At 34.5% G+C, this 25,377-nt stretch overlaps 7 protein-coding genes across 20 annotated transcripts in view; 3 read left to right on the top strand and 4 right to left on the bottom strand.

Annotated features, from left to right (window-relative positions):
- LOC132708799 (aspartyl/asparaginyl beta-hydroxylase) overlaps nt 1–4,795 on the top strand; it is a 39,194-nt gene extending 34,399 nt beyond the window's left edge. For 2 of the 5 annotated variants that reach the window (XM_060681374.1, XM_060681375.1), the window contains exons 3-14: nt 95–259; nt 313–725; nt 776–848; nt 984–1,058; nt 1,870–2,001; nt 2,056–2,334; nt 2,525–2,676; nt 3,061–3,295; nt 3,360–3,465; nt 3,523–3,757; nt 3,805–4,292; nt 4,554–4,795. In XM_060681374.1, the coding sequence (XP_060537357.1) occupies nt 95–259; nt 313–725; nt 776–848; nt 984–1,058; nt 1,870–2,001; nt 2,056–2,334; nt 2,525–2,676; nt 3,061–3,295; nt 3,360–3,465; nt 3,523–3,757; nt 3,805–4,292; nt 4,554–4,704 (2,504 nt within the window). In that variant the 3' untranslated portion in view covers nt 4,705–4,795. Of the gene's footprint in view, nt 1–17; nt 260–312; nt 726–775; nt 849–983; nt 1,059–1,869; nt 2,002–2,055; nt 2,335–2,524; nt 2,677–3,060; nt 3,296–3,359; nt 3,466–3,522; nt 3,758–3,804; nt 4,293–4,553 lie in introns of all 5 variants that reach the window. The other 3 variants (XM_060681377.1, XM_060681376.1, XM_060681379.1) reach the window with 3 other exon arrangements.
- A 159-nt stretch (nt 4,796–4,954) lies between these two features.
- Nucleotides 4,955–7,927, top strand: LOC132708669 (calcium permeable stress-gated cation channel 1). The gene is made up of 2 exons (XM_060681148.1): nt 4,955–5,166; nt 5,229–7,927. The coding sequence occupies exon 2, from the start codon at nt 5,244–5,246 to the stop codon at nt 7,458–7,460; it is 2,217 nt and encodes a 738-aa protein (XP_060537131.1). The 5' UTR covers nt 4,955–5,166; nt 5,229–5,243; the 3' UTR covers nt 7,461–7,927.
- A 120-nt stretch (nt 7,928–8,047) lies between these two features.
- On the bottom strand, nt 8,048–9,100 carry LOC132695495 (translocon-associated protein subunit beta). Its single transcript, XM_060659776.1, has 3 exons — nt 8,967–9,100; nt 8,491–8,877; nt 8,048–8,428 (listed from the first exon to the last, which is right to left on the bottom strand). The coding sequence occupies exons 2-3, from the start codon at nt 8,872–8,874 to the stop codon at nt 8,228–8,230; spliced, it is 585 nt and encodes a 194-aa protein (XP_060515759.1). The 5' UTR covers nt 8,875–8,877; nt 8,967–9,100; the 3' UTR covers nt 8,048–8,227.
- A 159-nt stretch (nt 9,101–9,259) lies between these two features.
- LOC132695619 (BLOC-1-related complex subunit 8 homolog) lies at nt 9,260–10,020 on the bottom strand. The gene is made up of 3 exons (XM_060659974.1): nt 9,889–10,020; nt 9,650–9,827; nt 9,260–9,598 (listed from the first exon to the last, which is right to left on the bottom strand). The coding sequence occupies exons 1-3, from the start codon at nt 9,932–9,934 to the stop codon at nt 9,340–9,342; spliced, it is 483 nt and encodes a 160-aa protein (XP_060515957.1). The 5' UTR covers nt 9,935–10,020; the 3' UTR covers nt 9,260–9,339.
- A 1,016-nt stretch (nt 10,021–11,036) lies between these two features.
- On the top strand, nt 11,037–15,356 carry LOC132708771 (retinol dehydrogenase 13-like). 2 transcript variants are annotated; one of them, XM_060681331.1, is made up of 4 exons: nt 11,037–11,290; nt 11,913–12,275; nt 14,836–14,958; nt 15,013–15,356. In XM_060681331.1, exons 1-4 carry the CDS (start codon nt 11,173–11,175, stop codon nt 15,339–15,341), a joined length of 933 nt encoding a protein of 310 aa, XP_060537314.1. In that variant the 5' UTR covers nt 11,037–11,172; the 3' UTR covers nt 15,342–15,356. The 2 variants fall into 2 exon arrangements, with proteins under 2 accessions (XP_060537314.1, XP_060537313.1); XM_060681330.1 differs by lacking the exons at nt 14,836–14,958; nt 15,013–15,356 and adding exons at nt 13,792–13,914; nt 13,970–14,557 and having other exon boundaries at nt 11,053–11,290.
- Nucleotides 15,357–15,377: 21 nt separating this feature from the next.
- On the bottom strand, nt 15,378–21,561 carry LOC132708770 (protein trapped in endoderm-1). The gene is made up of 5 exons (XM_060681329.1): nt 21,350–21,561; nt 20,640–20,886; nt 18,508–18,610; nt 17,163–17,365; nt 15,378–16,717 (listed from the first exon to the last, which is right to left on the bottom strand). The coding sequence occupies exons 1-5, from the start codon at nt 21,441–21,443 to the stop codon at nt 16,342–16,344; spliced, it is 1,023 nt and encodes a 340-aa protein (XP_060537312.1). The 5' UTR covers nt 21,444–21,561; the 3' UTR covers nt 15,378–16,341.
- A 2,149-nt stretch (nt 21,562–23,710) lies between these two features.
- Nucleotides 23,711–25,377, bottom strand: part of LOC132695886 (muscle calcium channel subunit alpha-1) — an 82,845-nt gene continuing 81,178 nt past the window's right edge. For all 9 annotated transcript variants that reach the window (XM_060660451.1, XM_060660449.1, XM_060660446.1 and 6 more), the window contains 2 exons: nt 24,418–24,573; nt 23,711–24,312 (listed from right to left, as the gene is read on the bottom strand). In XM_060660451.1, the coding sequence (XP_060516434.1) occupies nt 24,131–24,312; nt 24,418–24,573 (338 nt within the window). In that variant the 3' untranslated portion in view covers nt 23,711–24,130. The remainder of the gene's footprint in view (nt 24,313–24,417; nt 24,574–25,377) is intronic.

Below are 25,377 nucleotides of genomic sequence, written 5' to 3' on the forward strand. Positions count from 1 at the left end.
AGCATTTTCATGTCTAGGTCACGACGATGCTATTTTTAAGCTCGATACATCGCGGCGCAAAATCTAATTCAAAAAATACCCGCATTGTTTTCAGAGGACGACCCTTTATTCGCTTCGAATGAAGACGTCAATATACATGTGCATAAGGAAGGAGGAACTGGTGGGGGAATATGTGCGAAGATTGTTTTTTTCTTACTATTTTCCGCTCTAATAGTATTAGTAGGATTGATTATTAAAGAAAATCAAGGGCTAAACGAGCGTACGTATGAGTAACACTTGACACCATCGATGTTAGAAGTCGAATTCTTTTAGTTGAAAATATTGATGCAGAATCTCATTACTCCCGTGCCTTCGAAGGCTGGTTAGAAGAGCATTCGCAAAATCATGACGAAGTCGATGATGAACAATCTCCAGAACTCGTCGAAGACATGCATAGTGATGAAGACATGGAAGATCTTTCTGAAGAACCTGAGGATGAAGCATCTGAAGGCGAAGAAGACGAAACCGTAGAAGACGACGAATCAGATCAACAAAAATACGAGGACGACACAACCGAAAACACAACGGAAGATCAAACATCGGAATCGGGGGAAGACGTTGATGATCTCGAAGAATCAGGTGTAAACGATGAAGATAAAAGTGAAGTGACCGACGTTAGTGCGGAACAGGATACTGGAAGCAAAGAAGATGCGGACAAAAATAAATCAGAAGAAACCCGACGTCAAGTAGGGCGTTTGCTTTTCGTTGCGGGAGTTATTTTAGATTCTAATTGTAGGAGGCAGAAAGCGAGACCATTACCGAAGAAATTCATGAAAGAAGGGAACAACCGGCCCCAGAAAATCCAAAAAGTGAGTGTTACGTTCGATTGGAACTTGTGCAAGGATTAATAATTACCAAAATAGCGTTCTTCAACCCAAAACCCCTTATTACATGTAAATCGGGAAATGCAATTTTACGTGTATTAAACACACTGTGTTTTGCAGTGGTTGCCAAACTGGGTGTTGGACTAGCCCTATTATTTGTGGCTTACAACGTTCTGATACGAAAACGACGATCTGGTCAGTAAATATGCATGTATATAAGTAATGTACTACATTTATTTACAAGCCTGCTTATTGTTAATTCTTATTGCAACTAACATTGCATTTCCTGATAATGTTTCTTTGTGCATTCTATAATAATTTGTAACAATATATATAGGGTGGCTCACAGTGGACCATGTAAATGAAACACGCAGTTAGGGATTTTGTTTAGTTTAAATGTACATTGTATACAAAAAGCAAAGGTGATTTTTCAAGATTTTCCTCTTTTTTTAATAAACATTAATTTTTAGCAATTTTTAAACCATATAGGTTTTAGAAAAAATGTAAACAGTTTTGGTCAGTGTCGTTTAGTTATTAGATTAAAGAAAATCTAAATTTCATAGAGTTTCTGACATTTCATTCACGTTTTTGTCGGAATTTTAGAAACACAATGAAGTGAATTTATTTGGGTGTGCTATCTCAGCATATTTTTTCATTTTTGACAGTTCTGCTTTACGATTCTCTTACATTTTGGAAAATAAAATTTAATTTCACATTACCAAGTCAGTAAAGTTAGTTTTTTTTTTCAATAAAGGTGAGAGATATAGGGAGACCTTAGCTGTTGTGAAGAATCTAAAAGTATGATTGAAATAATAATAATATAGGGCTAACTCCGCTCACGTCCATCTGTATAATTTGAAGCACATCCGTTGATTTCTTATCGAGATAAGTACTTACTTCCTGTGAGTCATCTACTATGAGCCACCCAGTATATAAGGTCACTTCAATGTAAGTCGCGTACCTCAATAACAGTCTAATGTATCTATATTTTATATATTTTACGAAGATTCTTTAGAAACGCCGAGATCAGGAACCGACGAGAAAGAGCAAACGCCATCTGATCTATCTAGAAGGAACACCATTGTTCCACCGCCAGCTCTTGAAGAGATAGAAGCTGATCTAAATCCAGAAGACGGAGGTATCTAAGTGTTCAAACAGTCCCCGATATGTTTTAAATTTAATTGAAACACAGCGGATTATTCTGAAGAAGACGAAGAACTCAGTGAACCCGAGAGTTTGCATGAGCATATTAAATCTCCTAGGCAGCAATATGAAGATCTACGCTCCACGTATGGCCGTGCCTTGACACCGGAGGGTGACTTCATCGCCGGAAGATCGGAAGAGGAAGATAACGAGGAAGAAGAAATTGTGGAATTAGAAGAATCTGATGAAGTTGAATCGCCTTACGATGACGATGATGATGAAGAGTTACTCAAAAGACTTGAAGCTAAATATGGCAAGCTTGGGCGAGGTATATCAGTACTATTAAATAAATAAGGGATTGAAGAAGAACGCTATTTTAATTTTATGTGATGACGAATGCGGTATGTGAACACATGAACACAAACGATTTAACTAAATTGTTAAAAAAATCAGCTCTTAAATTTTGGGTTGTTACGAATGTCTTATTTTTACCATGCTTATTATAATTATATTAACAGATCTAGAGGTAGATGCGAATCTCCTCTCCGATGCGGAATCGGCATCAGATAAACAATCGGATGACGATATTTATGAACATTCAAATATAACAGATAAAGAAGATTACTTAATCAGGAAGGACTTGGATGCCGCACAAGAAGCCCTTAAAAAGGTAGGATCCAAGAAAATAGCACATGACCACTTTTCTATAATATTCGTCGTTTCTTATGATTGTAGGAATAGAAAAAGTACACTTTACATTCAGGCTTAATTTTTTTTAATTTTGAGTGTGTTAGTTAATAAGACTGATTGAATGTTGTGCTTCTTTTAAAACCCTATGTTTTTGTGTTATTAATTAAAACGCCCTCAAAGGATTGTTAATTAAATTGAATTGCAGTGCATTTTCTTTTCTGACAAAAAAAATTGGTACAGTATTGACGAATAACCAGACCATTAATCAATTTTTATTAATAAATCCGCACCTCTGTTAATAAAAATTGAATAAATGAACTTTTTATGTATACGACCTTGTACTAACGTGGTTTTATTGAATTAGAACGCCGCTTATGCTAACAAATTGTTTGAAGCATTACTTAAGAAACAACCCTTCTCCCCAAGAGCGCTCTATGGTAAAGGAGCGGCTTTAGACAAGTTGGCAGATCAAATGCGTAGTAACGATATGCTACAAGAAGCGCTTGTCTATTATTTAAAAGTTTTGAACGCTCCCAATGTACCTGATGCTTTATACAAAACCGTGGCGGGAAGATTTATTGAGCGGGCCCGATTTTTAGGTAATTCTAACATTTATTTTCCCCCTAATGTCTAATTTAGATTTAATGGAAACGTACATTCCAGGACAATATAAAAAGGCAATTTCAGTGCACTGGCAACTTATCGAAAGGTATCCAGACGAACCAGTCTTCCGAAACAATTTGGCTGTGACGTATTTGACAATTAATTTGTATGTGCTTCAATTTCCTGAAAGTAACGACAACCTAAACGCTATCGCATGTTGCAGGGTGGACGATGCCAGAACTGTTTTAAAAAAAGTACTAGCCCTATGGCCGAATGATGGGGTTGCTTTAGTCCACTACGGTTTTATTTTAAAAACTATCGACAATAAATTAGAAGAAAGTGTGAAATATCTAACTGAAGGCTTGAAGACTCGGACCCCGGGAGTTAAAGATGGGAGATTTTATTTTCACTTGGGAGATGCTCTAAGTCGGCTTGGAAAACAAGAAGACGCGATGAAGGTAATAAATGCCTAATAGATGAATGCAGTACCATAATATAATTTCAGCTTTACGAAGAAGGGGTTGAGCAAGGAATTTTTATATCAAAATATCAAAGATCTCTTTACAATGTGCCAAGGCTGAAAGCGCAACCTTGGTGGGAAGTAAATGAATTAATTAGTTATAAAAACCTTATCTCCACTTTAAAAAATAATTGGAAAAAAATCCGTAACGAAGGTTTAGCCACTCTTAACGAACGAGGTTATTTTCAAGATGAATCCGAAAATTTAAGGGACACCGGCACATGGAAACAACTAGAGTTATTTGCGAGAGGGAAGAAAGTTGCGAAAAACTGCGCGAAATGCCCGGTAACTTGTGGTATTATACAGATGTTTCCTGAAGCTAGCGGGTGCCTCAGAGGTCAAACCAAATTTAGTGTTATGCATCCAAATACTCATGTCTGGTCCCACTGTGGGCCTACCAATTGCAGACTTAGAATACATTTAGGTTTAAAAGTCCCTCCCAATACATTGTTACGCGTAGGAGAAGAGACAAGGTAATAGGACTATATGAATTTGGTACAAATGTTCTGATGATATATAAGTGGCACCTTTAACTAAAGTTTAAGGGAACAAAATATTCTAATATCCTAAAGCAACCCACATTTATTATTCATATGACTTAAGGGTCTCATCATTGAATATCGCGTTCATTAACGCCATACACTGATAATACCTGCCACTTTGTAATTAGCTGAACTAAATAAGTAAAAAATAAGAAATAAAAAGTATAATTAATATTGCGTTTACAATTTTAGAAGCTGGAAAGAAGGTGATGTAATAATATTCGACGATAGTTTTGAACACGAAGTTTGGCATAATGGGACTCAATTGAGACTGGTTTTAATTGTTGATGTTTGGCACCCTGAACTTTCAGAGGCGGAGAGGAAAACCCTATCTCCTATTTGAAAATGTTGTGTACTTTGTTAATCTACTGTTACTGTTTGAAAAACAAGTGTATAGTTTATTGTATACTCGATCAATAAAATATTATTTAACACTTAAGCATTTACCTTCTAATATTCTCTTAAAATTTACAACACTTCACCTAATTAGTCGCCTTGAAATAGTAATCTGCTTTCACTAAAAAGTGAAGGCTGGTAGTTTGGCCGTCGGACGCTAGATGTCCCCACGATATGGAAAATTCTCATCCAAAAAAACTAAAGTTTATTAGCATCAGATAACGCATCTCCTAAGCTGATATAAAAAGTCTTAAAGTGATTAATCAATTTAATATCCCTTTAAATTTTTCATTGTTCCCATATGTTTACGTCAGCAACTGTCAAAGACCAGTCACTTTAAAAAAACTTTGTTTATCGAAAATTTAAATTGTGTTGCGATAAAAATATGTTACAGTTTCTAGGAGGGCAAGTAAGTAGGGTCCACAAGGTGGTAGCCAAATATAGTTCTAATATTTAATTACGTTTTTTTAGACGTGAAGAGAGAAAATGTACCCTACAGACATACCACTTTTATTTGCACCCGAGAATGATACGTGTTTGATAGCACATAAAAATAATACTGTGATTACCAATGTTTATAATGGAATACCGGAGACGTTAATACTAAACGTCGTGACATGGATATTGTTAATACTTTTATTTGCAATTTTGCGTAACAGGGCATGGGACTATGGACGACTGGCTTTGGTACATACAGAGAAATGGACACAGTTATTTTACAAAAATACAGACGATGCCATTGCAGTAGAGGAATCTAGCGCAGATATCTCCTTAATGCCGGATACCGGGTGCCTGTGGTTTCCTACAATATTCAAAATTGGAAAAGACAAAATATATTCACGGTGCGGACCTGATGCCGCACATTATCTATCCTTCCAAAAGCAGCTCCTTTTGTTATTCACCATAATAACTCTGTTTTCAATTTGTGTTATTTTGCCAGTTAATTTTCAAGGAACATTAGAAGGTAATAAAACTACCTTTGGACATACAACTCTAAGCAATTTGGGGCCTTCATCCAATTTATTATGGATACATGTGATTGCGAGCTTATTTTATGTCCCGCTTACTGTGTTAATAATGAGAAAAAGTTCTGGAAGAGCACCTAGCGGTACAGCGTTATCCTCAAAGACTATTATGATTACACATATCTCAAGACCACATCGGAATGTTGAGGATATTAAAAACTACTTCACTGTGCGTTATCCGGGCATTGATGTCGTCGATGTAAATATTGCTTACAAAGTTAAAAAACTTACACTACTGGAACGTGAAAGAGAGAAGGTACACGAAGCTAAGCATTATTGTACTTCTAACCCTCAGAAAGTGAACATCAAAGTTCAACCATATGGATGTATAGTGTGTTGCCCCTGGAAGACCGTAAATGCTTTGGAGTATTATACAAGAGAAGAACAGAGGCTGAATGATTTGGTATGCTCAGAAAGAAGAAATGCACTTTCTCGTCCACTGGGAATCGCATTTGTCACATTAAGTTCTGAAGAAATGGCGCAGCATGTGATTAGATCATTCCAACCGGGTTCATTACGTCACTGGCTCATCGCGAAGGCCCCATCTCCGTCAGATATCAACTGGGACAACTTAGAAATATCATACAGGCATTGGTATTCGAAAGCCATTATCATTAACTTATTATTATTTTTAATATTATTTTTCCTAACAACCCCGGTTAACGTCGTAAATATTCTAAATAGTATTAATATAGTTGACGAAGAAGCTATTAAGAAAGTAAGTCCTTTATTGTCTGAATTTCTTCCAACTCTAATTCTTCTGTCTGTGTCAGCCGTTATGCCTGTTATTGTGGCTTATACGGAAGAATGGATGTCCCATTGGACAAAGTCCAAACAAAATCATTCCACAATGCACAAAACATTTTTCTTTTTGCTTTTTATGGTTCTAATTTTGCCGTCTTTGGGTCTTAGTAGCGCGCAAGCGTTGATAAGTATGAAGGCACCAGATCAAACTATTAGGTGGAAATGTATTTTTCTCGTGGATAAAGGTGCTTTTTTTGTTAATTATGTTATAACTTCAGCTTTGATTGGAACAGCTTTAGAGCTTCTACGATTTCCAGAACTGGCTATGTATGCATGGAGACTGTTGGGTATTAAATCCGAAGCGGAGCAAACTTCCATTCGTAAAGAAATTCTTTCAGAATTTCCATTTGGCATTCACTATGCCTGGACTTTGTTAATTTTCACAATTAGCACAGTCTATAGTTTGTCATGTCCTTTAATTACACCGTTCGGCTTGTTATACCTTTGTTTAAAACATTTGGTTGACAAATACAACATTTATTATGTATATCGTCCCATTACGATGTCAGGCGAGGGTCAGCAAATTCACGCGGACGCCGTGCGGATGGTACGAGTTGCGATAATATTGTGTCAATTAATTTTAAGCGCGTTTTTCTTTGTAAGGGAAAGTGGCGGCTTGAACCTAATGATTTTTGTTACGTTTTTAGGATCATGCATAACATTTTCATTCTTTTTCTTCCTACCTCCGTTCCCTACTTGCAAACCTTCTTCCTTAAACAGCCCCAATTTACCAGACTTAAGAGAACAATATGTTGCTCCTGTATTATTGAGTTCCAGTAGCGTAGAAAATCAGACAGAAGTATCGTCTCCTACTCTATATGGGTCCTCTTCTTCGATGATTGTCATCCCCGAAACAGGTTCCAGTAACGCATAAATCTTATTAGGTGTGTGTATTTCATTTGATGGCTGTGAAGAGTGAATTTTCGTGGTGTGTGATTTCTAATAACTGCGGATTAATCTAGCCAGTTTTGTGTTTTGTTTTCATGTAATATTTCGCCAATATTATTTATTTTCAGAATTCACATTTCTGAGCGTCAGCTATTTTATAACCTTTTCTAGTCTAAATTAGCATTTAATGATTAATGAGTCTAACTTGTTCCTTGTATAAACCGACAATTTTCAGAATTTTTAGTTTTTGTTTGAAATAGTTTTCAGAAATTCAGTTGTACTTTCAACATATTAATAACTTGCGTGATACAAGTTTTCTGTTACTCTAGCATTACTTGATTGAGCAGCGAAGTTATAATATTGTAGTAAACGAATTATATTTTCTAGTATGTATTTTTTCATGGTATTGTTTGATAGTTTTTAAAATATAATTTAAACAATTAATATATTTATTTTAACAGTTTTTAGTGTTTATTTTGCGTTTCCGGAGCTTCATATTGCAACCTGTGTATGTCAAATAAATAACTTTTAAATAATAACGACAATTGTAGACAAAGAAATGTTTATTTAAAAACTTTAACTAAACAATCTGTTGAATGCACACCCAATAATAACAAGAATGCAAATCAATTTTCAAATTTATTGGGTTCCAGCGCTATTATAAATATATTTCAACAATGTTTGAAAATTATCCAGTCTGATAACAAATACAAAAATAAATTAAGATGTTGGTTTTCAATGAATTATGAATCTTCAGTGCTTTTTAATTGGCTTCGCCAATTTTTCATAAGTACTTTTACTGTTGTACCACAAAGCTAACGGTATTACGAGTGATGGTGTTGTCATAAGCGCAAAAGCCAACCAGTCCCAGTAGTGGGCCGAGAATTTCTTATCATAATCACGGAATGCTATAATACCTCCCTCTCCAGGTTCACTACTATAAGATACTTGGACCTAAAAATATAAACCCTCTGAGTAAAATAACTTCCATAACTAACCTAACAAAATAAATCTACCTTGGCATTGGGGTCATCAGAGATTTTATAGGTTACCTCCGAACTTGTGAAGTTAAAGTAACCATACCTCTTCGGTCGGACAACAACTACATGAGTAAAATTAGACTCGGGAGGTATCCTGACAAATGTTGTAGAAAGATGTCCCCCGACAATTTGGAAAGCTTCTGGGTGGAATCCATTATCAACAAGTTGCACATTAACAGCTGGAGCTTTACCAATATTATAAAGGGAATATCGCACTTCAATGTCTCTACTTTCTACTAAGTATCTATTGAGAATTTGTTTGGATACCAGCAGCCTCGCTCCTTGCGCCTCATCTTCCTTCTCCTCCGAGCAATATGCTACCACAAAAACCGCGACCAAGATTTGAAAGATTTTGTACATTTTCTGTAAGAAATAATAAGACGTGAATAAAACCCCGTTTTAAAATTGCAACACCACTTAGATGTTATCAAATCAATTAAGTCTTAACTTACCTTCTTCGCTGCCGTACCACTTACTACTTAATATTTCCTAAACAAAATTAACTTAACCACAAAACTTGAGTGATTGAGCAGAGAAAACCGCCACGAGATGCCACGTCTGCGTCACATTACATGTTGGCAATTTCAGGCGTGTTCCAAAATACGTTCGGTGACGTATGCAACTCCTGCTCTCGCGTAGTTCAAATGGCCATAATTTTTTTTCGCGGTTGATTTTTTAAAACCAAGTTCGCTTAAAAAATGTCGTAATATGGTAAATCTACTAGGATATAATAAAGATCTGCACGCTAGGATAACGGCACGTTTTATTCAAAAATTTGTAGCAAAAAAGTTAAATAATTCAAAGCAGAAAAAATATTAAACAAAATTAAGTGTTCGAATGCGTCGCTTTTGACATCATACTCTCCACCCGGTTCGCTGTTTCTCTAACAACATCTGATAGTTCAGGTAACTCTGGCAAATCTAAAGTAATATGAGCAGATAAACGTTTATACACAGAATTTGAATCTGATTTCTTCCTCCGGGACTCCTCATATTTCAATTGCTGTTTTAAAAAAATCGCGTTTTTTAAAAGTTCTCGTATACTGTCAAAACTTTCATCTGCATTGTTTATTGATTTAAGGGCCCTAAAAATAATAATATACATACGCCATCTACACAAAGGGGCTTTGATTTACCCAACAGCATATTCCAGATCGTAACACCGTCCCTGCAATTCGGTGTGCAATTTATTTACATCCGCTCTTTTATCTACCATAGGATTTAAAGCTTTTCTAACATGCTCTTGCAGTCTATAAAACGCTAAAGAAGGTTCGTTTGCTACTATGTGCATATTTTCGGATATTCTTTCAGTGGCTAAAATATTTATTCATAATTGAAAATAGATTAAAGCACCTTTTAAACCATGAAACATTACCTTTTCGAGCTTTCACTTCCAAATCTGAATCGGAATTAAAAGCCATGTTATTTCACACGAAATAAATAAAAATCAGCTGGTTCTGACATACAAAGATTGGAATTAAGAATACCATATATCTGGCACCATCTAGTAAGCAGGAGCCACACAAATTTAATTTCTATATTAGTTCAAAGCCTCGTTACTAGAGGGTGGTGTAATACGCAAAAACCCGGAGGATTTCAAAATCAATATTTTTTTATTTAAGGTTTAGAAATGACCTTTATTTTCGTCTACCTGAATGTCGAGACAAAAATGTGCGTCCGTATTGATTAATCCCTTGGGTTAAGGGTAAAATATTTCGGTTTCACATTGGTAGAAAGAGATAAAGCTTGTAGGTTGTAAATTATTATTGATTTTGCCGACTCCATTAATTATTTACAGGTTTTTATTTGACTCTAGCTAAAATATATTTGTATCGAATAGAGGTTAAAATCAGTAAATGTTATTTGGACTTATTACATGAAAAACACATAATAATTCGCTTAGAATGAATTAGGTACATTAATTTTTTTTTTGATTGCTGCTGCAAATAAACCATACTAAGAGTCTACATTAAAAATATACCTCCTTGTAGTACTTTACTAGTCACTCAATACAATGAAGAAAACATTTTTTGTTTGGTCATATTTAGTTACTTATTTTGCAAGGAAACTCTAAACTGAATAAGAAATTATTTTTAATTCTATATAATAATTCAATTGTAAATCTGACAAGTTTGAAGTTTTTTGGAAATAAAGATGAGTTTTAATTACCATCGCTTTGAGATATTAAATAAAACCATCGTCAATTAATTTTTTACGTCGTATAATAATTAACACAGGAAGCATCTATTTTTCTTTTATACCAACCACGTGGCGATGTGGATTCATAGGTATTTGAAGTCTGAAACGCACGCGATGGCGGCGTTGTCAAATCGTGCCTTCAAATTAATATCTACTCAAAGAAACGTTTATATTGAATCATTAAATATGGTACATACATCAATTTCGTTAAATTTTAGTTAAAGCGCTTAATGTCGAGATTAACAATTAGTGAAGTTTTATCCGCTGGCTTGTTAATTGAAACGTCCGTGAAAATTTGGCAGCAGCGCCGTTCCCCCCTAATCTTCATGATTTAGCTACAAGTTTACTTTTGTTGCTTATAGATTTTTCGTTTTAGTTGTAAAGGTAAATTTGTTGAGTAAAGAATATTTGTCAAAAATTAATTTATATTCCGAGCGGAGTGAGAAAGAGGATTAAAAAAATGGGTTGGTTTAACGCGATGTGCACTTCTGTTGCTCGCCTGGATGGGAAAACCGCTGTAATTACCGGGTGTAACACGGGAATCGGCAAAGTCACTGTTCAAGATTTTTTCGAAAGAGGCAAGTTGCTTTAAATTTACGTTTAACGTGTTAGTTCCCGACCAGTTAACAGATAATTGAACCTTAGAATCTTATTGGAATTATTAGATTATTAAAACAAATTAAAAATCTACCAAATTGTATTACTTCAAGGAGTTTTAAATACATTTTTCCTGATGATAAAATATTTCAAAAGCTCTCGAGCCCTTTAATTTAATAAAAAGGCGATAATGGGTGTTTCCTAATTCTACAGGTGAAAATTTGCAATTTACCAAATCAACTCCGGATCTCAATAAGATTTTCCATTTCCAAATATATATTTTTTTGTTTTCAACTTCTGCGCCTATTGAGATATATCAACCAAATTTCGTGCGTATTCTTATCTTATCGCAGGCCAAAAACGCTGAAAATAATGAGGTCTAATTTTAACTAATGAGGGGATAGAGGCAACTGGTCGCAATTTTTTTAAATAAAACTAATGAGACTACATCAAACTAAAATTTTACTACGCCTCTTCTTTCATGGGCCTTAAGCCCCCACGTTTATTTAACCATGCCGCAATTTGGATATTTCTAGAAAAAATGTTGATTGGTCATGAACTATAGCGCGTTGACCTTAACTCAAGAAGTTTCATACTGGTTAGGTGCGCGGGTCATAATGGCCTGCAGAAACAGAGAAAAAGCGACCCAAGCAGCCGAAGAAATAAAACAGGCAACCGCGTCGAAATCAAACCTCGGAGAGATCATCGTGGAAGAATTAGATTTAATGAGCTTGAAATCGGTGAGAAGTTGTGCTGAAAAGATATTAGCAAGAGAAAAAAGAATCGATTTGTTAATCAATAATGCTGGAGTAATGACTTGTCCGTACGGAAAAACAGAAGACGGCTTCGAAATACAATTCGGGACCAACCATTTGGGGCATTTCCTTTTAACGCTACTTCTGCTGCCGAGAATTTGTCAAAGTACCCCTGCCAGGATTGTCAATGTATCGTCAGTGGCACATGAACGTAAGTATATTAAAACGTACATTCTAACAACGACATACCTGTAACCGGTTATTCGGGTGATAAGGAAACCACAGAATTAATACGTGTAATTGTATATGGAACTGGAGCGAAACATTTTAGCGCTTTATGCAATTCCTGTTCGTATAAGTTGTATATAATTATTGCACTTAAAATAGATGACTAGCACCTAATTGGTATCTAACGTATTTGCTACTCAAAATTTTGTAGCAATCAGATAAATATATTGGAACGTTATTTGCAAAACACATTTTATACCAGATCCAAGCTAACGCGAACATGATGGACGAATTTACCGTGGCCCGTGACACATGAAGAAGGTGGGATCACCGTCGTGCTATCTTTTTACGACTTATTTTTATTTTAATATTTTGTTTTATTTCCTCCTTTGATCGTACAATACAGCGAAGAGTTCTTAAATAAAATAGTATATTATTAGATGGATGTTTCAAAAAGCTTAGGTGACTGATTACCAAATCATTGATCGAAGAATTTTTTTCAGACGACATTTTATCATTAAAAGTGCTAATTGTGTCGAAACCTTTCTTCATCTATCGGAGCACTTTTCCATTACTGAATCGATATTGGTCGAAATACACTGATAAATTTCACTTATCCCGACTTATGTTCGCAGTAGCTTGGACTTCATTATATACAGTGTGATTAAATTTTATCTGAACATCGACCGAACAATGTTGATCATCGACATAGTTGGTATATTAAGACAATCATCGCTTGCACTTGCTAGCATTTTTTTAGGATCGGTTTTTGTATTCACTTGTATTCACTTTTTTTGTAATAATTGTGAACACTGCTTTTTTACCCCCTCTGAAATGTGTCAAATGCAATATATAGCAACATAAGCTTCATAAAATAAAATTTTCTAGAAATTGTATCGAAAGGGAGCTAATTATAAAATCTGGCATTTTAGCGTTTTATAACCTGAAAAAAAATACATCGTTCTCACATGCAATGCCCACCAAATTTACGTGGGTCGACTATAAACACTGTATATTACTGCTAAAATTTGAATATTGGATATTTCTCGGATTATTACGCGAATAGTGTTAGAATGAGCGAAATGGATAAACTTGTATCTACCGAAAGGAGAAACATAAAACAAAATTGTGACTAACCACTGTAATGGAATTAAGTGAAGCGCTTCAGTTTTATGTCGCACCTGCACTCGCAACCGTACACCGAAAGAAGGGGAGTTTTTCTGGAATTTTCAGTTCTTAATAATAAATCTCTGCCGAAACTGGGCAAAATCGGGGACTGCAGGGGTCAAAACTACTAATCAGTTCGCGCTAGAAGTACACTACTAGGAGCACCAGACATGTAGGTAGAGAAGAAACACAAAATCTACACAGGGAGAAGTATTTTAACCACATTATTACTCATATACATATCACTTAACACCGCATACCATTAAATTTGCATGAATTATCGAAAGGTTGGTGAATTGGTTAATTGATAATAATAAGGCTTTGAATTATAGGAGGAACTATGAATTTTGACGATCTTAATTGGGAAAAAACCAAATATAATCCGATTAAAGCGTACGGCCAAAGTAAACTCGCCAACATTTTGTTTACCAAGGAATTGGACCGGCGTTTAAAAGGTACTGTCGCCACTGACCAACGTAATATGCCAATTGACCCGAGTTTTCATTGCAGAAGCGGGGGTATCAGGGGTTAACGTATATAGTCTACATCCGGGGGTGATAAACACAGAATTGTCCCGTCATGTCGGAGACACTTTTGGAAAAGCCATGGGGTGGATATACGACAACGTTATCGGATGTTTCATAAAGTCGGCCGTTGAAGGAGCCCAAACGACAATTTACTGCGCGGTAGACGAAAAGTGCGCACGCGAGTCCGGGCTATACTACGCCGAATGCGCAGTTAAAACACCGAAAAAGAACGCTCTTAATATGGACGACGCTTCCAAATTGTGGGACGAAAGCTTGAAACTGGTCGACTTACCTTTGGATTACAATCCTTTCAAATAAACTGGCCTGGTGTGGTGAAGCATTCCAATTACATAATTATTGACCCATACGGCTTTGTTTACCTTAATTATGTGTATAAGTAACTTTGTGTAAAATGACTTGAGATGAAGTCCTTATAATACTTACTGGGTGTCATAGGGTTTTTTTTTATGTATACAAACACTTTAATACCTATCACCAAGTTACTTGTCAAATGATGTAGTTCAACAAGTGTAACAAGTGAACTTTAATAAATATTTATCGTCTATTTTAATTGCCTCGTCGCATTTTGAATAGTAAGTAGCAAAATATTTAGAAATTATCCACGTAATAAAAAAAGGTATTTTCGACATACCCGGTGTTTGCCAAAATATTTCTAGAATATAGATCATCCACTTATTATTGAATATTGACAACCAAATTTCGAAATGCTCCTTTAGTTTTAGAACGTTCTTCCATAGCAGTTCAACTTTTAGGCAACAGTTTGTACTACAAATGTATTTTTCATAATTATACGTTGGAATATTTCTTAGGCATTCAACTGCTTTTCAGGGGGGACAATAAATTTTGACGATCTAAATTGGTCACAAACTCCGTACAGCGCCATTAAGGCTTATGGACAGAGTAAACTAGCCAACGTCTTATTTACCAAAGAACTGCACAGAAAATTACGAGGTGAGTGAAAACGGCCACGTGACTCAGCATCGTGGAAGTAAAACTTTGTTTCAGAAAAAAATATCAAGGACGTTAACGTCTACAGTCTTCATCCTGGCGTAATAAAAACCGAACTGGCACGTCACGTCGCTGATACATACGGAAAAGGGGTAAAATTATTGATGAGCGCAATGCGTTGGTTCTTCAAAACGCCTCTGCAAGGTGCGCAGACGACTATATACTGCGCGGTTGATGAAAAATGCGCGAGCGAGTCAGGATTATATTACGCAGAGTGCGCAGTTAAAGAACCGTCGCAGGCTGCGCAGAACGAGGCGGACGCGAAACGATTGTGGAGCGAGAGTTTGAAATTGGTCGGCTTGCCTGAAAATTACGAACCTTTTTAAACTGAAATAAAAAAAAAACAAAATAAATAATATGTATTAAAAAACACTCGTATTTATTTTGCTAAGTCGGGGAATATAAAAATATATCTACAATGTCTACAATTTAGGGCCATAACGTCTAAAGACAATTATTAATAAATAAGGTAAACATAAACATAATATTTTCAAGAGTCTGCGAAAATACATTGGAACTAGAATGTATTCTATCACGAATTATATATCAGTTGACATATCACAAGCTCATACCCCGTAAAAACACACGGGTATATCTTTTATAACCATTTTTTTTACAAAAAAAAATCGTTTTAAGTTTAATTTTGTAGTCTGTCTATTTTTTTTTCCATTCAACAAGACCGTTCTGTAGCGGTTTTTACTCCATCAAGTTTTAATCTGTGCCCGTAATGAAAGAGAGACTATAAAAAATATAGAAACGGCGAATAAATTTTTTATTCTAAATTAATTTTTTTACAGGTCACTTATATAAGACTTCAATATAATATGGCACTTTATTTTGAACTGTTTCGACTATACGAAAACGATTTTTACCTCTCTCTGTAGAGAATATAAAGAAATACCTAAACAAAATTCTGGATTTCTTTTAGCGATACTCTTTAATAATAAGCTTCAATTTTTAGAAATGGAAGCGACACTTTGGCAAATCAACGTTAATTCTACGATTCAGTCTTAAAATTTTGGTCTCTATGTTAGGGAATGTATAAACTAAGTTAAAAAAAAGTATGTACATTACAGTACATTATTTTCTCGTATATTTTTGCACCTTGACTATACAGAGTCACTCACAAGTGTCAAAATACCAATATTGTGCTCTTTTATTCGTTAGAATTGTCGGATAATTAGGTTTGTTTTAGATGACTTTATTACCAAAAAAAAAAATTGATTCCTTTTCAAATTTACTAACATTTTTTGATATTTTTGACCAAGTCCGTAACAAATGTTAGTTGGGTGGAAAAGTATACGGCAAAATCGTGTTTGAAAATTTTTAAACGTTAACGCTGCTTGGCTCGTTGGGTTTGCAACTGGCCGACGGATTTTTTTCTTGCCTCGATTTCATCGAATTAGAATTTTTCGAATCGGAAAAAGCGACGCTCGACCTAACGATCCGCAATAATTTTTTATACGCCGATCGGTATTGACGATTACTCGCTGCGTAAATAAAAGGGTTGACGACGCTAGAAGCCCACGCCAAAATCGAAGCTATAACGTGCAATACGGGATATTTGACGTTATCGTCGAATACGTTGACTAGCATCAGAGGAAGGAAACAAAACAAAAAACAAATAAATATTAACGCCATTAATTTGGTCAAACGGCTGTCGTCTTTTTCTCTTCGGCTGTTGCGTTTTTCCGCGTTCGATCTGAAATATGGAGGTTTCGAAATGTGAGAAACGGCGGGTAGAGATATTAAAAAAAAAGTACCGCAATAGATATTCATGGTTTGTGTCACCATAAACCCTCGTATGGCGCTTGCCATATAAAAATATATAAATTGAACGTATAAGCGGGCACGTAAGCTTGAGCGATTAATTTTATAGCGTACGATTTGAAATTAATCGTTTGTTAAAACTATGCTTTACTACGCAATATTTTTTCTGACTCACGTTGGTATTTTATAAAAAATGTCGAAATTCATACTGCATTTTTTTTCTAAATGCTCTGAAATAAAATGACACTTTGTTTAGGCTAATTGTTAGAAAATGCGATTAAGGATATTTACGAGTAGTTCAAAATATACCAAAAACCCTTATGATAACGTCAGAAGAAAACACTTGACGTCTAAAAATAAACAACGCTACCACTTACTGATGAGATCGAAGCTTCTTATTCGAACGTCTTACGCTGCAGTAAATGCAAGAATAAGCTAAAATAATGATGACGCAAGGGAGAGCAAATCCCACTAGAAATATAGCTTTCTTGGGCGATTTCCCGTCTTTTTCCAATACGGTGCAAGAAAAGGTTGAAGCGTTTAAGCCCAGCTGTCCCCATACTCCCAGTAAAGGCGGCAACTGAAACACAATAGGCCTATTGTGTGTATATAATCCATCAATTTTGATGTATTTGCGGTATAAGTTGTGTAAATCTAGGGCAATTTATGAAACAAGGATATTGTCGCAACTAGAAAATTAATGGAAAATTGCAAAATCAAAAAATACGCTACCATAAAATGCGAGATATCTTATATTACATACAGCTAAAAAACATCGGTTCTTTTTCATTTTTCATTAAATGGGTGGCCGATGTTCGAACATTTTCGAAAATAAATGCCAATAACGTAAGAATGACTAAACGCACTTTCTCAAGCTTGGAGTTGTTGAGTGGAACAATGTCGAATATTTGCGAATATTTTCTGTATACCTGGCGTTACCAAATTCTAATTTTCATTCTGTTTGCAAAATATATATAAATTTACCGTTAAAATACAAAAATTAAATATAAAACGGAAATAATAACTAATACTCATTTAATATGATTGAATATTGCCCATTCTCTTCATACGAAGTTGGAAGTTTTTAAAATCCAATTGTGCTTTGGAAAACAAAAATGGTACAAAATTGTAATAGTGGCATTTGTGTCAATGAATATTAAGATTGCAGCTATTTAGAATGTATTTTGGTGGCCTTCGTTGTAAAAAAATGTCTTTTCTACCTCTGCGCTTGATATGTGTTTATTTTCAAAATGCTGAAAAAGCAACTCCTTCAGTTAGAATTCATGCGATGAAGTATCCTACATTAAAAATTAATTTTATTTCTAGCGATGTCGCAAAACGTCCTCTAGCGGCGATACAATCAATAAGCTCAGGGCAGAGTTAATGGTCTAAGAAGAGCCCTTTCAACAACTCCAAGTATGACAAAATGTCGAGCATTTCCAAAGTTATTGACGTTTATTTCTCAAAAGAAGTAGAGTAAAAACTATTTTACAAAATTTTTGTTTTCTGAAATGTAAGGTTATTTCTTAGAAAATGGGCTTCCAAATTTTCGAGATAGTTTTATGTTTAATCATATTAAGAAGTATCCAAATTTTGCGAGGAATAGCGATCCCTCGCAACAATTTCCCACCCTATGCCGTCAACTATGTTCACCCCATTGCTTGTCAACCCTCGGACAAATCGATAGGACATATTTTTGCAGAACACTAAATGAATCCTTACCATTATCAGGAATGCGAACCCCCAGGTACAAAGCAGCTGCATCCATATTGAAAACGTCGAATAGAATCTATTGTAATACTCGTAACAAGATATAAGCACATATCTGAAACAAAATTGTTTTCGATTAATATTTAACATATTATTATAGAAAATGTTATGGGCCAGCCACATCCCGTATTTGAAGAATTACCTTACGAAATATGCCTTTGGGTCATGCGTGAAACAAACATGCAAAACAGACCATTGTAGAAAGTAATTACTTTCAAATCGCAATCAAAATTACAGGAAATTTAACGTATTTAATTTAAATAGGTGACTCAATGAGGTTGGGCAATTTGTTGCAAAACACCAATTTGTTGTAAATAAATCACCTCTGTTCGTTAGGTACACGGCGAATATCGTCACTCGTAGACCGTATTTTGTAAAAAAAGATTAATTGGAACTAATTACACTACAAAAGAAAAACCAGTCATCTCTGTGAGCAAGACAATGCGACTAAATGATTCATTTTCTCGTTGACATTTGACACTTCAACTGGCCCATTTTAATAGGAATTAAATAGGCGGTTATTCCGACTTAAGCGTAATATGGAATTGTTGCTGGTTCATCTTAAAATAGCTTTTAATTCAAATCTTAATCGCTGCTAACGCTTAAAAACGCATTTATTTATTTTTTTCAAACCTATCAACAAAAACTGCTGACAAGGACCTTTTATCGAGCGACATATTTAAATAAATAAAAGCAAAACATGTTAATGTCTAGATTTTATCACAAAGTGTTGTGTGTGTATAAAGCTCGGCCGTTTTTCATCCCGCGAGCTGAATTTTGTTTCAACTCCAGACGGCTTCCTTTCTTAACATAATGGGCCTGTTGTCTCTCAACTCTTTGATATATCGAGTTATTTTGACTATTACAAGAGGTCATTGAATGGATTTAATCCGAGTGCGAAATGTGTGCGTGCGTTATCATTTTAAATACGCGGAGTATTCGATTCATCTTAGTTCCGGTTATTTATAAGTTTATTTATTCCAACCACATAAACTAACAAAAAAAATCATCGGTTATTAATAATCGATTTCCAAGAAAACTCTATCTAAATATATTTTTAAAAATGCTCGTCGCTAGTGAATCATCCAGCGAGTTGTAATTCCGGCTCCTAGTGAAATGTTATTTTGGTACAAAAAAAATAAAATTATTTCTTTCAAGCTATTCATTATTTAAACATTTTGCCGATTTTATCATCTAGCAGGTCCAAAAATGCCAGAACCATCTGCTTTATATACTCGAGTATCGAATTTCGAGTAATTAATAACCTGTATATAGGGTGAATCACTTTCAACGTGCTGGGGAATTAACAACCTTTCAAAATTTTCTATTTGACCGCAGTATATGATAATATGTAAATGTAACTATGCAAGTTTTACCAGAAGCCATCGACAACTTTGGGACAAAAAATAATTAACAATATATTTTTTTAAATCATGCACTAAGTACGTAAAATTAATTTAATAATTATGTCCCCAAGTAAGCCAGATATATCGTAAAAAGCGCCAAACTAACCAAAAGCCACTTAATATTTACCAAGTTGCAATATCTATAGTAATATAGAGTTGGCATATGTTTTTTGAAACGCCCTGTATATGCTCGCAATTTAAGTAAATGCGAGTTAATAACAACATATAATAGTACACGTACTGATTATAAAATATTTTTTGTTGTATACCATTGATGTCATTTATATACCTGGGTTTTTCATGGACGTGTCCATCTTGATGCGTTATTATTGCAGTTGCATATTACAGTCCTACTTTTTTCAGGACTTGGAAAATGGTATAATCAATTGAGTAGCACCTGTAGTTTCTAAGCTACGACGGAAAATCGAAAAACCTTTATAGTAACAGTATCTTCAATTATAAGGAAGTTTTGGTTAGGTGGGAGCAGGAAATTTTCTTTCTATTTTTCGTGACACCAATAGCACAGAAAGTTAAATGTCTGATTATATCTACTGTTGCATTTCCGAAAACATTTCTGAACTGTTAACGTTCTTGTTGTGACTGGAAGGCCTTGCTGTTACAACAGGAATTCGAACAGTTTTTAATTTGATTTGCAAGAAATAGATTACTGATATTTACCTGTTTAAAGTAATAGCAACCATATTAAGTACGGAAACAGCCACGTTTCCGTAAAACAGCACCGGAAAAAGTTTACAAAGGACGTCACCCAACAGCCACGATTCAGATATATACCTGGCAGCAGTCAATGGTAAATTTACTGCACAAAAAAGTAAATCGGATATGCACAGGGACAATACAAACGCAGTCGTTGCGTGGACCCTTAATTTCGGACATCTTATCAGCGCCAAGACTGTCACAAAATTACCTGAAAAAGTAGACTGTTAGTTCCGGATACCAGTTGTATCGAAAGATTTGCCTATACAAAGGAAATGTCTAATTGTTATATCAAAACAATCCATAAAAAATGTTAGGGGATGGTATATTCATTATATATACAGTATTGTTTACTATGACACTTAGTTTCCTCGCATTTAATATAATCTCATTCGGTAAATATTTATTGTCAAGACATTGGGACGATAAGAAAGCAATTTTGTCGGCTTTTATGATGTTGAGACGGTATTTGTGATATCCTGTGTTCCACATTCATCGATTTATAATATAATTTCAAATCTAATGGGAATTTATACGCCGCGCTGCACCAACTCGCGAAGTTTCAACAGGTTCGAACGCGTCGTCAAAACTGGAAAGTTGTTTGTTTGGCTTTTCGTTTACCCTTTCAAACAAACATTACCACGTTATACTTAATAAATAATTAATTTACTTACCTATCACACCCACGATACAAAACAAAATGGCACAAAACGCACCGAATATAGTGGCCTCCCTCGGATATTTAACCACTTCGATATTTTCATTCATGATTTTCGTTCCATTCGGCGTTAAAATGACAAGCGAATTTTTCGAAAAATAAAATTATAAACGTCACATTACAAAAACTCGCGCACAGCACGCTTGGATGTGGCGGTGTTATGAACGGATCGCTTCGCAGAGGTTCCAAAACATGTGCGTTTTGAAAGTGGGGGAAAGTGATTTACCGCGCACGATGCGTACTCGATGGGTTTTTCTTTAGAAATCGAGAGACAATTTTCTTAAAAGCTTTTGTAATTTGACTCAAACATATGGCTATTTTCTGTATAGACTCACAAAAAATAAAGCTCCTTCCTGTTTAATTACTAAGCTACTTTGCCGCGAACTAACAAACAACAACAACAAAACAAATCGCCTTCAACATAAAAAATCTGGGTAACACTTATTTTTATTATTGTGGGTAAATCCTTAACTGCAAGTGGATTATTTATTTATTTATTTATTTATACAGAGTTGTTCACGCTACACGTCACGGAACATTGTTTACAAAAGATAAGGTCTTCAAAAATTTGTACTTCTGGCCTCTTTTGTCGTCATAATAAAAATTAAAATATTAAACTTGTATTTTTTCAATAAAGTTTTTTTAGTAATTTTGGTTTTGTCAAAATGTATTCTAATGTTAATTTCTCAAATACCAAAGAGGTAGTTAACTTACATATGTAAAGTGTAAAGATGGACTATATTTTATATCCCAATTATAAAAAAATTCCCATTTTATATAGGGTGGCCATATATAGAGACATACAATAAAACATAGACCATTTTCATGAAAACGTATGAATAATGCTTTTTTTTTAATGTTTATATTTATCACAGTTCTCCTATTTTAGACGTCTCCTTACGAAACATCTCTGTTATTATTCATGATACAAATATGGCGTTTGCACATCACTATCTGTTTTTTTGAGACTTGAAAATTCTTCATAGTAGTTATACTATCTTTCGATAATAACGGAGTTTTCCATAAAAATAAATTATAATAATGAGACCCTATCCTAAAATATCAAGAGGAGTTATATTTGAATGATAATATAAGTGCAAAAGAATATCGGAAAAAAAATTCTTTTAACAATGGACCATTTATTATTAATTTATTAATTATAAAAAACTGACAGTTTTATATAGAGAGCTCAAAAATGTATCCTACTATATAAATATATACATTTCGACACCTAGCATTTAAGTGAACACGTATTGATAATGAAATATATTTTGTTTTGTATTTTTAAATGAACTTTTATTTCACAGATGTTTCTCGTATTTAGACCCTCTGAGTTTTCCATGGATATTGTCGATCTACATGTGTCCTTAGGGAAAATTTTTTATATGATAATGTAAGTGCAAAACAAAATCAATCAATCAATGAAAAGTATAAAGAAGTTTTTGATGTCTTATTTAGTTAGTAATAGAATTAATAGTAATTTCCAATTAAAATCACAATTTTTGTAATATAATCGTAATTGATTGACATGACTTTGGAGTAATTTTTTTCTCCACTCCATTGATTGACAAAAAGCTAGATAGTAGATCAGTTTTTTTGCATCATCTTAAAGAGCATTTTCAAACATTAATTTTTAAATAATAATTTAGTTTGTGCCTATTTTTTAATAGCGCCAAGGGAAAATGAAATATGAAAAGAAAAGTAAAAGTATTAATAGTAATTTCCAATTACAATCAGTAGATAAGTTTAAAAAAAAAATAATAATTTTTAAAGAATAATTGTGTTATATTTCATGTAATGTTTATAGTATGCAGGAAACTTGAGTTAAATGGTAGGGAAAAATAAGAAGTTGTTGATCTCTTGTCAGTAAAAGCACTAATATTAAATACCCACTAAAAGCAAAATTTTACAATAATCGTACTTAATGGATATGGCGTTGGTGTATTTTTTTTCTTCATTGATTGACAAAGAGTAAGATAGCACCATCTTACAGAGTATCTTCGGAAATTAATTTTTAAAGAATAATTGTGTTATATTCTTTATTTCATGTTTATAGTATGAAGGAAATTTAATTGTAATGGTAGGGAAAAATAAGAAGTTTTTGATGTCTTATTTAGTCAGTAAAAACGCTAATAACAATTACCAACTAAAATCAAATTTGACAATAATCGTACTTAATGAATATGGCGTTGGTGTAATTTTTTTCTTCATTAATTCACAAAAAGTAAGATAGGGGAAAAATCCGTAGATCAGTTTTTTAGCACCACCATGTTCACTTTTTCAAGGTGGTACGGGAAAATCAAAGCCTTGTTCGTGATGTCTCGTTTACTCAGTAAAAATATTTATAATAATTCCCAACTAAAATCCCAATATTTACAACAATCGCATTAGATGAATAAGACTTGTTGAAATTTTCGTGGTTTGTGCGTATAATATATTGGATAAAAAAAAACGGGCAACGATTCATAATTACTAAGTATGTTCTATTGAAAAGAATTATTTTATTTTTACAGCTACTTTGACACATTTGATATTACAAAAAATGTAATGACAGTTCCTAATAGCTTGTTCTCACACCCTGTACATGGAATTTTTGTAACTGGAGAAACAATCCATTTAATTAAAGTAAAAGTTCGGGTTATAAAACTACACATTATTAATAATTTTTTAGTCTTCCTTGGACCAGAAAAAATTATTAGGCACTTGGTAGAGTGGAGAGAGATTCATTTGAGGGATGCTATAACTTCTGGGGCTGTGCTATACGATCCACCGGGCTAGATTGTCCTCCGCGGGTTCTCAACTGCCGTTCGTGTTGCAACAACTGGTGAGCAGCGCGATCCATTTCCTCTTGTGTCATGTCCAAAGCTTCTTGCATCTCTTTCGAAGTGTTTCTTACGAAGTCTGGGTCACAATATTTACCTAGGGGTAAATTATTACACCAAATTATTTTATGCGACCATTCTAATGGGTTAAAAGCAGCTGAAACTCTAATAAAGCGGCGCGACCTACAGGGCAACTTATTACCTAAGCCTTGTTCGGCCAATATACGTCCAACAAGACTTTCAGCCGATCCAACTACCTCGAAAGAAGCTGGTCTTCTTTCCGCTGGGCTTCCCGGCAGTGAATGGGTGAGTCTTTCTGCTCCCACGTGACCGTTAGGTTCAGTGGGAGATGCTGGAACTAAAAATTGCTTCTTAGTCTGACATAATTGACTAAACGTTCACATTTGAAGCTAATTCGAAGCGCTTAATCCAAAGGCCTAAATTGCTACCAGATTAAGTTTAAAGATTAAAATTGAGATTATTGGGTTACAGCCCATCAAACAATCAAACAATTTGCTTTGTTTATGCAACGTCTTTCTTACTGGTATGTGTGAATTTAGGGTTATGTTCTACACATGGATGGCTGGGATAGGCCAAAAATGACCCAAAAGTTGTTGGTGTTGGAATTTTAAATTTCGAAAGCGCTTGAGATGTGTCCGTGATAGCACATTTTTTTAAAAAGGAAAATAATGCGTGCACAATTTTTTTTGAATTCCCTATTAAACTTTAAACGGAAGAATTTGTTTGTGTAGTCACAACCACTCAAGCGCATGCGGGTCTAAGGCATGCAGCGGTCCCACAGAAATCTTTATCAAATACATATTTTTCAAATTTACAAATATGTGTACCGGGTGTCCATTTTTCGAAGATTTTACAGGTTGTCACACTTTCCTACTTTCTCGAGAAACAAAAGATGAGATGCGACCCACAGAATTTTTATAGTTTGTTTGATTTTTGAAATTCGGAATGTTTTTGGAAGCCTTGCATTTTTGAACATCCGTTAAATGTAGGCTTGTTGCCCTTATTTACATAGAATTCAATTGGCATACTCCGAATTTTTCTGTAAATTATATTTTGGAAATAAACCAAACTTATATATTTTTATCCTGTATATTTTTGGATAATACGATTGAGTTTCTCTCTATGGACGTCTTTAATATTA

This window comes from Cylas formicarius, unplaced genomic scaffold (assembly GCF_029955315.1).
Source record: "Cylas formicarius isolate icCylForm1 unplaced genomic scaffold, icCylForm1.1 PGA_scaffold_12__32_contigs__length_19106922, whole genome shotgun sequence".
Lineage (NCBI taxonomy): Eukaryota > Metazoa > Arthropoda > Insecta > Coleoptera > Brentidae > Cylas > Cylas formicarius.